The 18,058-nt window shown below is 36.8% G+C and overlaps 1 protein-coding gene across 1 annotated transcript in view; it reads left to right on the forward strand.

Moving 5' to 3' along the window:
• wasf2 (WASP family member 2) overlaps nt 1-14,201 on the forward strand; it is a 49,162-nt gene extending 34,961 nt beyond the window's left edge. The window contains exons 6-9 of the mRNA XM_039740752.1: nt 268-398; nt 6,865-7,023; nt 7,510-8,030; nt 10,977-14,201. Of these exons, the coding sequence (XP_039596686.1) occupies nt 268-398; nt 6,865-7,023; nt 7,510-8,030; nt 10,977-11,134 (969 nt within the window). The 3' untranslated portion in view covers nt 11,135-14,201. The remainder of the gene's footprint in view (nt 1-267; nt 399-6,864; nt 7,024-7,509; nt 8,031-10,976) is intronic.
• The last annotated feature ends 3,857 nt before the right edge of the window (nt 14,202-18,058 follow it).

An 18,058-nucleotide genomic window follows, 5' to 3' on the forward strand; every position in this document is an offset into this window, starting at 1 on the left:
GTGATACTGACTGCCTATTGTTTCAGTTAATTTTATTTTTGTTTATAGTGACTTAACATCTGGTTTATTGCTAAGCTCAAATGTCACTATAGTACTTGTCAATTTTATTGTTTTAAGTGTAGCTGCTTACATGGATCTAAACTATCCTTACTAAGTGGGGAACAATGCTTGAGAAATACTGTACAATTCAGTGATTTTTTTTTTTTTTTGGTGCTTTTCCTATGAGTGGAGTATGCCTGATTCAAGCTGACTGATTTCTCCTAACAGAAAGAGAAAAAGGATAATCCCAACCGAGGAGCCATGAATCCCCGTAAAATTAAAACCCGCAAAGAGGAGTGGGAGAGGCAAAAGATGGGTAAAGAGTTTGTGGAGCCAAAAAATCAGAAGGGAGAAATTATGTAAGTCTGATATTCATTACATGTTTTGCAGGTATAATATAATGGTGTTTATATATTCATACCTATCCCTTTGGTATAAAGCTTAAGTGTTGGATATTGTATTTTGATATTCTAGTTTAAAATAAAAAAAGTCAAAAAATGATTAGCAATCATAACTTGCCCTGGAAACGTCCCCAACTTTTTTTTTTATTAAATGCTGATTTTGTCCAAAACATTTTTAATACTCCTAACTTAATTTTTCAGTCTTCTTCAGGGTTTTAGCCTATGTGAAATACTGTATATGTGGATGTTAGGCGTTACCTGGTCCATTGAAAAGTTTCAGATATAGCAAATTAGCAGCAAACTGCTAGCATCAAAGTGAGTTGTTTTATTTCATAGGAAGTTTACGCTGTGATTCTTAATTTATTATAAGTAACAAAATGTAATTTTTTTATTTTTTTTTTATTTGAGAACTGATAAACCTACATAAAATAGGTTTGACTTGTATTGGCTTTTAATTAAAACTGTGTATCTATTTACCTTGATCCCACCATTGTTATACTATTGTTAACTTCTTAAACTGATGAGATGGGTGTCTAACAACAAAAGGCCATATAGCTTTCAATACCGCTGTGTACAACAAATAATCTAGGTATCAGTTCACAGAAATGGGTAAAAACATAATTATCCAGCAAAGTAAATCTCTTAGTTACTTGAGTATTTGTTTGTCTTTGAGAGGGGTTGGGTAACACTTTGCCAACAATTTGTGCCTTATAAAAATCAGTTTTATTTCTGATTACATTTTCTTTTTCCTTGTTAAGAAGATTTCAAATGGAAGTAGATTGAAATTGAAGAAATTTAGAAGGAACATCAATGTTTTGTCCTTGATGTGTCTTTCACTGATTTATAAGTTTTCTCTTTGTGAATTATTTTCCAAAAACAAAATGCATACCAAACTTTTATAACTATTTTTTATAACTATTGTTTTTGTTTTACCACTTAGAGAGGTCTGTAATTAAAATGGTTTGTTTTGATGAGAGATTTTAATCTCTTCCTTCAGCAGTCAATTTCTATTTGCAGGACATTTCCCACTTATTTTGAGCAAACATAGCCAAGCTCTTTTTTTTATTTTATTAAGTTAAATGAAGTTTGATGCTCTTTTTGCTTGTTAAATTAATCTTTTCTATCCTTAATTGTAATACTGGGATACTAATGATTTTGCTCTTTTGGTTCTTTTGGAATGTTATCAATGAAGTCATGAAGACCTCATTAACTAAATAATCATTAAACAGTTTCATGTTTTAAATATTTGTCATTTTCTTTAAGTTACACCTGTCAGCTAATCACATTACAGTCACCAATGTATATTAGAGTTAAAATAGCCTCAATGCCCAATTATTGTTGTATGGAGTACAAACACAGGTGTTTACAGCTCATAGTTACCGTGAAAGGGATACATAGATGACTACCTTTTTGCATCGTTTTTTGACAGTATAGAGTAAGCACAATTTGAGGAAGGTTGTTGGGAGCCCAGAGGTGCCCAGTCTGTTTCCACAAAGAAAAATGAAGAATGAAAATTCTATGCACACAGCACTTATTTACTGTTGCTGTTGCTTCTCCCCAGCAATTGTATGCATAGTATAGCATGTTTTTCAATATTTACAATGAAGACTGTAACACACACACACACTTCATATACAGTGGTGTGAAAAACTATTTGCCCCTTCCTGATTTCTTATTCTTTTGCATGTTTGTCACACAAAATGTTTCTGATCATCAAACACATTTAACCATTAGTCAAATATAACACAAGTAAACACAAAATGCAGTTTTTAAATGATGGTTTTTATTATTTAGGGAGAAAAATAATCCAAACCTACATGGCCCTGTGTGAAAAAGTAATCGCCCCCTTGTTAAAAAATAACCTAACTGTGGTGTATCACACCTGAGTTCAATTTTCGTAGCCACCCCCAGGCCTGATTACTGCCACACCTGTTTCAATCAAGAAATCACTTAAATAGGAGCTGCCTGGCACAGAGAAGTAGACCAAAAGCAACTCAAAAGCTAGACATCATGCCAAGATCCAAAGAAATTCAGAAACAAATGAGAACAGAAGTAATTGAGATCTATCAGTCTGGTAAAGGTTATAAAGCCATTTCTAAAGCTTTGGGACTCCAGCGAACCACAGTGAGAGCCATTATCCACAAATGGCAAAAACATGGAACAGTGGTGAACCTTCCCAGGAGTGGCCGGCCGACCAAAATTACCCCAAGAGCGCAGAGACGACTCATCCGAGAGGTCACAAAAGACCCCAGGACAACGTCTAAAGAACTGCAGGCCTCACTTGCCTCAATTAAGGTCACTGTTCACGAAAAGAACATAAAGAACATTGGGGCTCGTCTCAATTTTGCTAAGAAACATCTCAATGATTGCCAAGACTTTTGGGAAAATACCTTGTGGACTGATGAGACAAAAGTTGAACTTTTTGGAAGGCAAATGTCCCGTTACATCTGGCGTAAAAGGAACACAGCATTTCAGAAAAAGAACATCATACCAACAGTAAAATATGGTGGTGGTAGTGTGATGGTCTGGGGTTGTTTTGCTGCTTCAGGACCTGGAAGGCTTGCTGTGATAGATGGAACCATGAATTCTACTGTCTACCAAAAAATCCTAAAGGAGAATGTCCGGCCATCTGTTCGTCAACTCAAGCTGAAGCGATCTTGGGTGCTGCAACAGGACAATGACCCAAAACACACCAGCAAATCCACCTCTAAATGGCTGAAGAAAAACAAAATGAAGACTTTGGAGTGGCCTAGTCAAAGTCCTGACCTGAATCCAATTGAGATGCTATGGCATGACCTTAAAAAGGTGGTTCATGCTAGAAAACCCTCAAATAAAGCTGAATTACAACAATTCTGCAAAGATGAGTGGGCCAAAATTCCTCCAGAGCACTGTAAAAGACTCATTGCAAGTTATCGCAAATGCTTGATTGCATTTATTGCTGCTAAGGGTGGCCCAACCAGTTATTAGGTTCAGGGGGCAATTACTTTTTCACACAGGGCCATGTAGGTTTGGATTATTTTTCTCCGTAAATAATAAAAACCATCATTTAAAAACTGCATTTTGTGTTTACTTGTGTTATATTTGACTAATGGTTAAATGTGTTTGATGATCAGAAACATTTTGTGTGACAAACATGCAAAAGAATAAGAAATCAGGAAGGGGGCAAATAGTTTTTCACACCACTGTAGCTATGGTCTTGGCATGGTTTATTTCCACCAGATGGCACATTTGAGCTCAGCAGGGAGTCGCTTTTACAGACATCATTGTATTAGTGAAACTCATAAGAATCAAGTATCCACCATTTCAGCTGAAAATATAATCTTGTATGTTTAAGCATGGGAAATCACTTTATGTACAGTTTTGGTAGTTATATTTTAAGGCTCTGGATAGAAAAACATTGTACACCACATGTTGTGTTTTTTTAAATCATTTTTTTAATAATGAGTCCTGTACAATACTTGCTGATCTGGCATACTGTATGGCTCCCATAAAAAATATTTGTTTGCAGATCTGTATTTGACTTCTGTCATTAATTGCTCTTAACATAGATCCTAACTGTACAGATTTTCAGGCTTAGCTGGATAACGTTTGGGACAGTCTTCATCCTGAGGAATTTGTGCAGTGATCACATAAATGCAAAAGACTTTCTACAGCTATTTCACCCCACAGTGATGTCAGGTTTTCACAGACTAAGTGTGCTTGTGGTTACTTGGTCACCAAAAAACAAGTGTCTGTATTCCATTGGGCATTTCCTGTGGTAGTGGCCTGTGGTGAGTTTTAATTGGGCAACCAGAAATGTGATTCATTTTTATCTTCTGTCCAATTATTGATGTCTTCTGTTCGATCTCTGCTTGTTGTATTCACTTTCTTACCAAGTAAATCATTAACAAAGAAGACGTCTTGGCTTTATACATAATCATCTGACTTTTTTGCTCAATGCAGAGTCTTTTGCCCCTTTATTGGTTGGTCTGCAATGTAATTCATAAACTTTCTTTTATCACCAAAATGTCTGTAAAGAGCAGTGGGACAGACCACATGGAATGCAAAAGCCAGTTATTTATTTTTCTATTAGGTTTGCAGCTGAAGTACAGTGGTAAACGCATATAAACCAAAACTTTCAGCATGTCACAAGAGTGCGGGCCTCTCAGTACAAGTAATGTACTATAGTCTAAACATTTGAGTAAAGATTTTAAAATGAGTTTCATTTTTTAGGTGTTAAGGCTACATAGTAATGATGGTTAGTATTAATACTGCTGAAAATTCTTTTGTAAAGAGCTGAACTACCAACCTATTCTTTTAAATGGGACTTTGGACAGTGACTACAAGTCCACTTGAAGCAAATGTTTGTTTATCTGCAAACCTCTGCTGTATAAGCTACTGCATAGTCAGTTTTGCAATTGTACTCTTGATTTGGCTCAAGCTAGTTAGCAATTGCTTTGTTGCCCAGCTCCTTCGCTATCTCCAATACTCTGCAGAGATGATAGAGCACATTACTTATCTTTATGCTGCTTATCGGCAGAGATTTTTTTCTTTCAGCAAAACACGCATTGCCTGAGAGTTTGTTTACTTTCTTACATTATGTACAAGAAAGCTCTTCCCCAGTACAATGTCATGTAATGAGCAATAAAATTCCTGAATTTTGGCCATGCATGACAAAAATAGATTTTAACCTACAAAGGGTTTCTGCTCAGAATTAATATATCATATTGTGGATTTTAAATGTCATGTTGGGGAAATGGTATTCATTAACGTTGTGTTTCCTGTTTTAATGTTGAACTTCAAAAAAGCCAATGTGCACCATTCTCTAAAACTTTTTTTATAGACATCCCTTTCTAGTTACCCCAAATTTACATCTTGGTATTGTTTTAGCTGACTGTAAAATTCCCTCATTCATCCATCCATCCATTTCAGTACCTACTTATCCAATTAAGTGTTACAGTAAGCCAGCAGCTTTAGGTGTAAAATAGGAACCAACCCTGGACTGAGCTCCTGACCATCTGAGGGCTCACTCAGACCTGTACTGCTCCTGTAGGGCTAATAAGAAGGTCCCAAGATAAGCGTAATGTCTTTAAAATGTGGGAAGAAAACCAGAGTTCCCAGATAAAAACACCACATAGACATGGGGAGAACATGTTTTGATCTCAAAACGCCATGCGTGTTCTGTGTGTGTGTTAGTTTTCACAATATTGTTTTGGGTGTTTGAAAGACTGATTTAGGGGAGCGAGTAGGTTTTTGAACATAAATTCTATGAAATAAAAAAAAAATAATAATAATGGTGCTTTAGTACAGCTATGGTTTGAATTGTGGAATAATAATCTAATTATATGATGGTATAGTAAAGGTGGTGGCACATTACATATCTTTTAGTCAAAGGGAATTTCTGACTTGACAAGTGCAGTTCCTGATTTCATCATCCGAATATGCCAAATTATACAAGTAAAAGTCACGGGGCATAGCAAATTGCATGGCTTCGTGATGGCTTTCCAGCGCAGCTTCATATTTCCTAAGTATCATAAGCGTTCCCCATTTTCTGACAGCTAATAAGATTATGCTTGACAAAATCAGTGCTTTATGAATTTTTTCCAGGTATGGCAAGTTCTTTTTTTCCTTCCTGTCGTGATGAGTTAAACATGAGGCATCAGACAGATTAGTTTCTGCTCTGTTTGCAAAGCCCAAAATACCCTCATTCTTCAAAGTTATATATTGTTCGTTGTTCTTCCAGGTGAACGCTCATTAATTGTCAGCTCTCATACACACGATGCCCACTCTTGAGACTTGATTGGTAGGACTGAGTCACTAGGTATGTCAGAATACAGGATCAGTAGTCAATGTGGTGTGGCTGCCTGTGACTCGCTAAGATTATGTAAATGAAATCGTTAATGGAAACTCGCTGGAAAAGTCTGTTACTCCAATACCCACACCAGTCCGTAGTATTTACATTAGAAATACATCTACCCGACTTCTTAATGCTGCAGTAATAGTATGAGTGTAAATTTATAAAGTATTGTAGTTTGTCTTGTGTTGCAATTTGAATTAACATGCAAAAGTGAATTACACTAAACCTGGATTTCTTCATAACTGTGGGTTACATTTTCTTTTTTCTCTTTTCTGTATGTCAGGGTTCATTTCAGATTAAATGCTTTAGCCAAAAGCCTAAACTTAACAATTTTTATTTGTAAAAACATAAAATAAATGGACACTCCATTTTGTTTTTCCAGTTAGCACTTTACCTGTTGTCTGTTACACTGTGAATGAGCCATGTGCCAATTCTTCAGTGTTTTACATTTTTTATCCTTTTTGATCCTGTTTTGTTTAGTTATTTTTTTTAATACTGCTGGGATATTTCATCTATTGCTTATCCCCATTATGCCTTGTCAGTTATTATTTCCCAATTTGATTATCATCAACGTTTTCCCCATTCCAGAGACTTCCCGGACATGCCCAATGGTAGTTATGTTTCAGGAGACGATGTTTTTATGAATGGCAGCTTGGACCAGAGCCATGGATCTTATTCAAGCCCCACTTCTCCCATTCCACCGATGTCTCCTGATGATTTCTTACCCCCACCACCTCCTGATATGAGGTAATACATGAGTTGCTTTGAAAATGCTGCCCTGTTCACAGAGTTTATGTTCTGTAGTTTCTGTCTCTAAAGAAACATGTTATGATTATTACAATTACACCTTAAAAATGTACAGCTTGAATTAGCTATAAATTTGATATTCTGTTTCACGCATTGTTAGTGTCAAATAGTGTAAGTCTTGTCATCATAATCAGACTTTTTAAATTTGTTAAATTATTATCTAGAAAAACACCCATTGTAGTTTAGAAACTTTAGTGCCTCTTTTTTCCAGTCTTTTATTAGGAATGTACAGTATTTTGTCATTTTTTAATGAGAGTTTAGATTTGAAAGGTTTTTGACATGTATAAAGGTGATCTTTTCTGTCTTATGTAAGCAGTAAACATTTGTACTAATTAATGGGTACCATACTGGTACCATACAGTACATGTATATTTATTTTAAATGATCTCTCTCTCTCTCTCTTTCAATCTTCCTCTTTATGTGCAGCTACCAAAATGACAGTCAGAGAGGAGTGACATCTCAGAAAAGGTCGAGCCTTGTTAGTCCAAGTCATCCACCTCCAGCTCCTCCAGGAGGGCCTCTCATTTCAATGGGTGTTCGTCCTAGTGTTGGCCCACCCCCTGCCCCACCTCCACCCCCTCCCCCTCCTTCAATGGGAATTCCACCACCTCCTGCTGACTTCTTAGCTCCAGTTCCACCTCCACCTCCACCGGCCATTCCTCCAATCAGTAACTTTGGTTTCTCACCTTCTACACTTCCACCTCCTTCCCCTGATATGCCTTCCTCGTTGCCATCTCCCACTTTGCCTCCTCCAATGTGTGGTCCTCCACCACCTCCTCCCCCTCCTCCTCCTCCTGGACCACCACCTCCCCCTATGTTTTCTGGTCCTGCTGCACCACCATTACCTCCTAGTGGTATGCCTGCCCCTGCTTTGACCAACACACCTAAAGCTCAGCCTGCCCCAGTGAGTGATGCTCGAAGTGATCTTCTGCAAGCCATTCGACAAGGTGAGTGCTCATATGAAATTTAATTTGTGAAATTAAATATTTAGTAAAAATTAGTTTTTTTAAGAAATAATTCCTTTGTCTTCCTCCTGACCTTGATGTACCATGAAATACATTTTAAACTTTTCCTTTTAATGTTGGTTAAGTTTCAAGGATCTTCATTGCTTTCACTGTGCCGGCAGTATTTAGAGCCCTATTTTTAAAGTTAAACAATTCAAGCAGTGTATTTGACTTAGTTGTTAACTATAAAAGGAATATTCCTTTTTCTCAGGTGCTAATACAGGTATAAGTTTTAATTAGTGAATAAGTATACAATTAAACATTTGATGATTTTATTAATGTATTCATCATCAACAGCAATACAATTATTCTACATACAACCATATAATATGCTTTTTGATGGAAAGAGTGGGGGGGTAAAAATCTGCAAATAAGCGTCCGTGTTTCAAACTGACGATCCAGTTAACAGGTGTTAACATGAATGCCACTGGTGTTTGTTTCTCTGAGAGTCAAAGTTGCCTTGGGTTCCTGGCCCCTGCTGTGTGGTAGACAAGTCTCTATAGCTTCCAGGCCTTTGCTGTTCTCCTACATGGCACAGTGCCATGTCATGGCCAGACCACCACGTTGTTTTCTTCCTTTTAGATTTTGGTTCAGCAAGTAAAAGTTTCTGTGGTAGTCTTTTTCTCATCCATTTAAAGAATATGTCCAACCCATTCCAGGCAAAATTGGGACATGTTTTGTACAGTCCTTGTTTCTACTTTACTTTGTTGTTGCTCATCTAATGTTTCTACCTGATGTGTCTGATGATTGTCTGTCACTGGTAGTCAGAATCCTGTAAGCGAGTAAAATTCCTCTAATTACTGTTTGCATGTACATTCTCTGATTCTTGTAAGTTTTAAATAATTAAGAACCAAATCATGACAATCTTTTAAACCAACATTTGCAAATAAATTTTTGATATAGTTTTATATTGTCTTGTTAGTTTTTTTTTTTTTATATATATATTTTAATATTTATAGTTCAGAACTCCATCCATACACTGTAATATCTGATTAAATTAGTTTGGGGGTGAGAAAGCTAAGGGCCCCTCTTGACAGCACTGGACTATGACAGGATCCAGCCCTGAACAGTTTTCCATTTCTTTACAGGCCACATCCGTGAACTACTTGGCGCTATTCTTATTAGGCAATTTAGAGCTGCCAGTCAACCGGGTCTGATTTGTGTTTTGCCCCATTATAACAATAAATAAGTGTGAGTAGGCTTGGAGAGATTTCAGGCAGATTTTAGAAAGAATGATATCATCATTTATCACGGACTTAAATTATTTCTTTTACAGCATGCACATTCCACATTTTTTGACTAATTATAAAAATCTGTTTCAATGAGTATTAACAATTAAAATCCAAAGAGTATATTTTGTCACATGAACTATTAAATATCGTGATAATTCAAGATTGTTTCATTTTCTTCATTCTTAGATAAAAATTCTTTGAAGCTACTTTTTTTAACTGCACATGCATCGCTTTGTCAGTCTACATTTTATTGTCTTTTTTTTGGTTTGTTTCTGTACATTCAGGAAATATTAACTCATTAGTAACATAGTTTACAAGTCAAATTATTTAAAATTTAAAATGTCACAAATTAGTGATCCTTTAATTTTCCAAATTCTTTCCTTATTTTATGTAAGGTTTTCTTTGCAAAACTACAATTCTTAATTGAAGTTTGACAGCAGGTTAGAAATGACTAAAATGTCTTTGTTGCGTTTATTTTCAAGGCACCTCACGTAAGATTTTGATGATGTTTGTGCTTTTGTACTGATCCACAATATTCATAGAACAGAAATTAGCCTTAACTGCAAAATACACTTGTAATCGGAGTCTGCATCACAGTTTCCTCCATTCTGTTCAAATATTGTTTAACATATGTGTTTGTCACATTTATTGTCTTTGCATCGGGACACACCAGTGGTTTCAAAAACAGAAATGCCCTTCAGTTTATTTTAGCAATGAAATAGACATTTGTGTGGCTTACCTCCTAATACAAATTTGACAGGGTATCTAACAATAGTGTCAGTGTAGGAATGTACGCGGTACACAGTAAATAAGACTGCTAAAATAGCCTAACATTATACTGAAAGCAACACAACATATGTGTATAGCAGCTGAAAGGGCTCTGATAAATACTTACAGATGTCAACTGAACAGAGATTCAGTTTTAGAACTCTGGAGCTGTAGTCCATAACTCTCTACATTCAAAATTTTTTTAAGATTAAAAACAGCTTTCTCTTTATGCCCATGTATAAAAACACATAGTCTGTAGTTTATAATAGAAGTACCATAAATTAGATATATTTTTTTCTTAGGCAGCTGGTTTAGAAGGTTTAACTCTATTAAGTACGTTATATGGCTCACAGAGTGGAGCCGCCGAGTGCTGAAGCTCATAGAGCATATCTGCCAATTATCCTCGATTGCATCACTCAAAACAGAGCTCCAGATTGCCTCCAGAACCTTTGCACTTTGAGTTTCATGAAATGGGATTCCTTGGTCAGGCAGCTACTCACAAGCCTAAGACCATGATGCACATTGCCTAGCAGCAACTAGAATAGTGTAAAGCATGGTGCCATTGGATCCTGGAGCAATGGAAACGTGTTCTCTGCAGTGATGAATCATACTGAACTATCTGGAAGTGTGATGGACGAATCTGGGTTTAGTGGATGCCAGGTTAGAACACTACCTTCTCCACTGCATAGTGCCTACGATAATGTCTGGCAGAGGATAGATAATGGTCTTAGGGTGTGTTTTTTAACAGCCATGGTTTTAGAATGGAATGTGTCCACCAACTTTTAGTCACAGTGTAATTCAATCAAGTGGCTTTCTAGTCATATTTTCACTTAAAGAAAAAAACTTCTCAGTTTAGTGCTAGCATATCTGACCAGGTATAATTTTTCAGGTTTCAATCTGCGCAAAGTAGAGGAACAGAGGGAGCAAGAAAAGCGTGACCATGTTGGGAATGATGTAGCTGCCATCCTTTCTCGACGAATTGCTGTGGAATGCAGTGACTCGGAAGATGACTCTTCAGAGTTTGATGATGAAGATTGGTCTGACTAGAATGCTTTCTTTAAAGGAACGACTTTGAATATCATAATGTATTCTGAACTGATTCCTGGATTCAGTCTGGGTTTACTTTAATTTTTTTTCTTTCTGAAATTATCTAACAATGTGCCTTAACATCTAGCAAACTTTTTGCTAAAAAATCTTGTGTGTGTGTGTTTATATGTATGTACTTATCTTTCTTCTCTGTCATAGATATCGAGTACAAACACTTTTTAATAGCTTCTATGACAAAATGTGTTTGATGCCAAAAAGGAACAAACTTTTGATATGTTAGATTTCACCTTCAGTTTATAGTTAATTTAGTGCATACATTATGTGCATATTTATAGGTTATGCAATGCCAAAAACAGCCATAGCAAATAATAAAAAATACAAGCAAATGTAAAATCATGAGACCAAATATTTAAGCCAAAGACCATTAAAATGAATTTCTTTTTTAGGGGAAACATTATTAAAATATACAGAACGTATCCATTGCACTAAGACCAGACCAAATGCATTTTACTTACAATCCATTGCATGTAAAGAAAGAAGAATGTAAACAAGAGATTCTTCTTTGACTTTATATATAAAGTAGTAGTTTTAAAATGTGATATGTATAAAAAAATATCCTTTTTGAACTTTGACATAAATTGATCAAAAACAAAAAGAGCTGCTTTTAGTTTGTCCAGCAGGCTCTGCACTCCTGAACAGAAATCTGCACTTTAATTTAGCATCTATGGGTAAAGGAAAAAAAAAACAAACACACACACGCACAGTGTTTTACAAAACATGTATTGATTTAGTGCCATTCTTGTGCCTTATGTTTACCTTTAAATATAAATGTAAAAAATATATGCCAGAGGGGAAAATAGTCATCCTTTTGATCATAGTTTGTGAGATCTTTTATTTTGGCTATAATATATTTAAAAAGGAATTAAGTATAGGGATGTATACTGATATTTAATAGTAGGTAAATAATACTTAATAAAGTCCCAGGCAGACCACATTAGGTGTAGGCACCCTTTTTCTATAAAGTGTAAATGATTTGAGATTTAGATATAAAACAGGCCAGATTTTATAGCACGTGTTACCATCTAGTCCACGTGGTTAACTCCTGCAGGAGAAATTCAGAAGTCCTGTTCATGTTAGAGCTTGAAACATGGATTTCTGTAACTGGTTAGAAAGAAAGTAATATAGCAGGACTTGGAGGTAAAAATGGATTATTGACAAACAAATTTTAGGAATTAAATGGCAGATGTCTTGGGTGAATAGAAAACACTTTAATGTGGTTTTGTACTTTTGTTTGGGAAGCTTGCACTGTCTGTAGAACTGCCTTTTGCTGTGTGTAATGGTTTTGTTTTCAAGTTTTGTACCAATGTCATTTTATAAAACAGTGTCTACTGTATTAATTGGATTTAGACATGTTAGATCATTTTATTCTAATGTTGCCACATAAAAGGTAATTTCCAAAGATTGAACAATACATTGAAAGGGAGTTCAATTTTATATATGCTTGTAGGTACAGTACGTAAAAATTCTTATTATTGTACAATATTTATTTAGGTAGTTGCCAGTGGAGTAAGGGATGCGGAGGCAGGAGGCAATATCAAAAACTACACTTGTCTGCCTGTGCTGATTTGCAGATTGCAGTCCATTCAGAAATGAGCTAGTGTCTATTCATGTGCATTCAGTATTGGAGTTGGGATAACAGCTTTTGATTTTAAGTTGCAGTCAGTGTGTAATCTTTCACTGTAAATGATACCTACAGTATGTTGAATATAAAATCATTAATTTCTCTTAATTTCTTTACCTGCAGTTACACTTGTACAACGAATAATAGACCAAACCAGCCTAGGCTGCTTTATTTGTGACCAGTCATTATGTATTTTGTACCCTTTTTTGGTTTTGCTTTACAGACTTTAAAGAAACACATTGTATTATAAAGGGTGTTTGTGTTTTTAATGAAATGATGCAAGCACGTTTTGGAAGAGAAAAAAAGACGACTCCTGCTGTCTCATACGGGTTTAGCCTCTTGTCTGCCTGTTTCCCCAGTGTGTGCCGGGACCAATTGAAATATATTAGTAAAATAACACACGCAGTGCTTTGAAGAACATTCATGTGGAAAAGCTTTATGGTCCTGTTGTAAATTACAAAATATGTCTGACAGAACACCTTGAATATTGCCATATAGTGGTGCTCACTATTATTACTACACCAAAGGTAGGACATTTAATTTCGGTCATGTATTACTATTACTATCTGCTTGTTGATCAGATGTGTTCAAGACATAGTACTCTCCAACATGGCCTTGCTGCGCAATAGATTGTATTATTTCTTGCCTTTTCCTGTTAACACATTTTTAAGTTGAGTTTATCATCACTGAGTCTTAAATACTTTGAATCCACATGCATAATAAAAAAATATGTACAGTGAAAGGCAAGCCAGGTGCAGATTGTGAATGGGCCATAAGAATCCTTAGAGACCATACAGCCTTTTTCTCCATTATAATTCTTTGTTTCAAGTGCCATGTAATAAAAATAAGTTTTTTTCTTATCTATGCAATGTCTGTCTAATAATCACTTTTGTTAAACATAAAGTTTATATATGAAAATAACAAGTGTACACCTTTTTATGGTATTGTGATAAGTTTTATATGAATGAAAATTGTGTTGGTCTGTTCCTACAATATGAATTCTCATAGCAAATATACATACCAGGTGGTTGGGGACTCCTATTTTTTTTTTTATTCGTGTTTATACTGGATTTGTATGGGATTTATTTACTCTTTTCTCAAGATTAATATTAAAGTATAACTGTGATCAATTTTTGAAATAATTACTAATTTGTTTTTGTATCTTCTTGTAAAGCTAAACATTTAAATGCTTGATTGTCAACATTTGTGATTTGGACACACAGTGATTTCTTTATTAGCATTTCTCTCTTTTTTTGCTGTTTTTCTCTTGGTCTTAACCAACATTTGAAGTGTATCAATTGTGTTGTTTTCTTTACGTGCATGTAATGAGATGTTCCAGTAATTATGGACATTAAAAAGGTAAGATATGAATAAGAGGCAAGCACATAAGTATTTGTTTGGGTGAATTCTTAATTTTAATATCTGCACAAATTAAGTGTGTGTATAGGGCCCTGGTCCACAGTGCTTTTAACCATTCAGCTACCACTTTATCTTAATCCATCTTGCTGGGTGATGTCGTTAGGTTGGTCCATGTAGGCGATTGAGTGCATTAATATACATATCTAACATTGTGATTGTGGAAATGATAATAAACAATAATAATAAATAGCAGACAAAATGATGAGGGGCTAGACACACTAGGCCTCTGAAACCTCTGCCTATCAATGCCACTGGTGACTAATAAAATGTGGTGGTGTTATACACTTAAATGAAAAAGTATGCATAGATTAAGATAATATCCTACAGCATTAATTTGTGTAAAACAGTTCCAAAGAATGCAGTCATCGCAGTTTGTCTGAGCCAGAGTTTGTAAACATCTTGCTTTTTAATATAGCGCCTGCATTTCCAAAATAATGATTTTTATCTATCCAGGTCAATTTCCCATTGTATATACCATGTCTGGATTTTTCAAATGAAATCTCCCTTTTTTTGGAAGGTGAATGGGTCATCAAGTCTGAAGAAGAAATAGCACCCTCTGTTTTGCCTCCTGCACTTCTGGCCAGGGAATCCACCAGACACTAAGCATGTTTGAGCCTGGCCAGTTCTTGGGTGGGAGATCACATTGGGCTGTTGCTAGAAGAGGTGTTGGTGAGGCCATCCGGGGGCGGCGTGTACCCTGTGGCCTGGGTGTGGGTCCCAATGTCCCCAGTGTAGTGACAGGGATACTGTGCTGTAAAAATTGACACTGAGGTCTTCACTCTCTGGTCATAAAAGATCCATAGCATCCTCTGAAAAGAGTAGGGTTATCTCCTGATGTCCTGGCCAAACTGACCACCATAGCCTGGTAGTTCTTGCCTCCTAATCATCCCCTGCCCTTGCTATATTGCTAGTATCTCTCTCTCTCTCTCATCCTTTTGCCACGTAATAGCTACTGTGTGTTGAGCATACTGGTGCAATAATGGCTGCCAGCACATCATCCAGGTGGATGGTCGACGTTGCTCCCTATTGTCTGTGAAAAGTGCTTTGAGTAGCTACAGCAGATACCATATAAATGTAATTCATTATAATGAAAACTTCACATCATTAATATTAAAACTTTTTCACAGCACTGTATGTATTTTTCCCCCTTCCTGATTTCTTATTTATTTTGCATGTTTGCCACACTTATTTAAATTTGTTTGATGACCTGAAACATTTACTTGGGTTATCTTTGTTTAATAATTAAACACAAAATGCAGTTTTCAAATGATGATTTTATTTATTAAGGTAAAAAAAAAACGATCCAGACCTCCATGGCCCTTTGTGAAAAGGTAATTGCCCCCGTGTTAAATCATGAAGTAACTGGTTAATCACGTTTTGGAAAGCGGAGTTCAGTTTCACTAACTACACCCAGGCCTGATCACTGCCGGCGCTGTTGAATCAAGAGATCACTTAAATAGAACCTGTCAAACAAAGTGAAGTAGGCCACAAGATCCCAAACTGGAAGACATCATTCCAGAATCTAAAGAAATTCAGGAAAAGATGAGAAACAAATTAATTGACATCTGTCAGTCTGGAAAAGGTTACAAAGCCATTTCTAAAGGTGAGAGCCATTATGCACAAATAGAGAAAACAATGGAACAGTGGTGAACCTTTTCCAGGAGTGACTGGCCTACAAATATTACCCCAAGAGTGCAGCGATGACTCATCCAAGAGGTCACAAAAGAACCAAGCACAACATCTAAAGAACTGCAGGCCTCAGTTAAGGTCAGTGTTCATGACTCCACCATATGAAACAGACTGGGCAAAAATGGCACGCATGGCAGAGTTCCAAGGCGAAAACCCACTGCTGGCCAAAAAGAACATAAAGGTTTGCCACACTTTTGCCAAAAAACATCTTGATGATCCCCAAGACTTTTGGGCAAAATATTCTGTGGACAGATGAAACAAAAGTTGAACTTTTTGGAAGGTGTGCGTCCTGTTAAATCAGGCGTAAAAGTCACACAGCATTTCAGAAAAAGAACATCATACCAACAATCTCACATGGTGGTAGTGGTAGTGTAATGGTCTGGGGCTGCCTTGCTGCTTCAGGACCTGGACGACTTGCTGTGATTAATGGAGCCATGAATTCTGCTCTGTATCAAAAACTCCTGAAAGAGAATGTCCGGCCATCAGTTTGTGACCTCAAGCTGAAGTGCACTTGGGTTCTGCAGCAGTACAATAATCCAAAACACACCTGCAAGTCTACTGCTGAATGGCTAATAAAAAATCAAAATGAAGGTTTTGGAGTGGCCTAGTCATAGTCCAGACTTGAATCCAATTGAGATGCTATGGCATGACCTTACAAAAGCAGTTCCCGCTCGGAACCCCTCCATTGTGGCTGAGTTGAAACAATTCTGCAAAGAATTGGGCCAAAATTCCTCCACAGCGATGTGAAAGACTCATTGCCAGTTATCGCAAACACTTGATTGGAGTTGTTGCTGCTAAGGGTGGCACAACCAGTTATTAGGTTTAGGGGGCAATTATTTTTTCACATAGGGCCATGTAGGTTTGGATAGTTTTTTTTCCCCTAATAAATAAAATCATCACTTAAAAACTGCATTTTGTGTTTATATTTGTCTAATATTTAAATTTGATGATTTGAAAACAAATGTAACAAACATGCAAAAAAATAAATCACGGGCAAATACTTTTTCACAGCACTGTGTGTACCTGCATATTTTATAAAGATATTGACAGAGCTGGGAGTTGAAGCTCTCTCACTGACCTCAATGCCACCTTGAAAATTCCTGGACTCCTCCAGTTAGAAGGTGTTGCACCCCAGCACCTGACCAGTGTGTCTGTGCAGCAGAGCTTCTCATAGCCCATTCTCCACAGAGCTCCTGGGGTTCCTCACCACCATTAAGTGTGGGTTTCACTGCTCCATGGAAAGAAATCTGCTTGATTTGCATCCTTTATTAATTTAAGGAATTGGAACTCTTGGTGTGAGTTTCTGTTTTGAAGATTCCACATTGTGAGCTTCTTTCATTTATTTTATCAGCTTAATAACCTCCACAAATGCGGCACCCAGTGGGCTGTTTAATTTGGACGGACTTGTGTTTAGGGCTGCCTTCAAATAATTGGGCTGGCGACGGTGATACTTCAACCATCTGAACGGCAGCCTCCCCTGTCTGTCTGTGATGTAGCACGTTTACACATCCCACAGGGTCTACTTGTTCGCCATCTTCTTTTATGGCAGACAGCATTGTGAATGCTTTTGTGAGAAGCACCGGTGGGCTGAGCATCAGGGTACTGGTAACGTGGGCCAATAAGTCGGTCCTGCCAGTGCTTTAAACTTGCACCAACTCAGAAGTAAGGTTAAATACAAACTTCAAATGAGCAAATAACATGGAGCACCAAGGAGAGGGGAAAGCAAGAAATGGTCCAATTTGCTGCAACCTATCCTTGCATTTCAAGAAACATTTTGAGTTGCTTGACTTAGTTTTCAATTCAGCAGTCTCACTAGAGCTGAGGAGCGTTCCATCCATCCATCAATTTCCTGATCCACTTACTAGCTCAAGTTTGTAGAGAAGACTCCACTTATCTGTCCAGTTTTTCCACTAATATGTTACAGGATTATCAATTAAATAACTGGACATCTTTGTCTGATCCTTTCATTTGGGTTCATACCTGTCATGAAGATCCAGGAATCCAGCTGGGAGAGGAGCACCTGCCACCAGGCCCACACCTCAGCAGTGGCAGCACTGATGCACAGGACTTCATTTTAGTGCACCCTGAGATGAAACAGATGGCCAGACTGCCAGCCTTGTGCTCTCCTTGGCATG

Source organism: Polypterus senegalus, chromosome 17 (assembly GCF_016835505.1).
Source record: "Polypterus senegalus isolate Bchr_013 chromosome 17, ASM1683550v1, whole genome shotgun sequence".
In the NCBI taxonomy this organism is placed as follows: Eukaryota; Metazoa; Chordata; class Cladistia; order Polypteriformes; family Polypteridae; genus Polypterus; species Polypterus senegalus.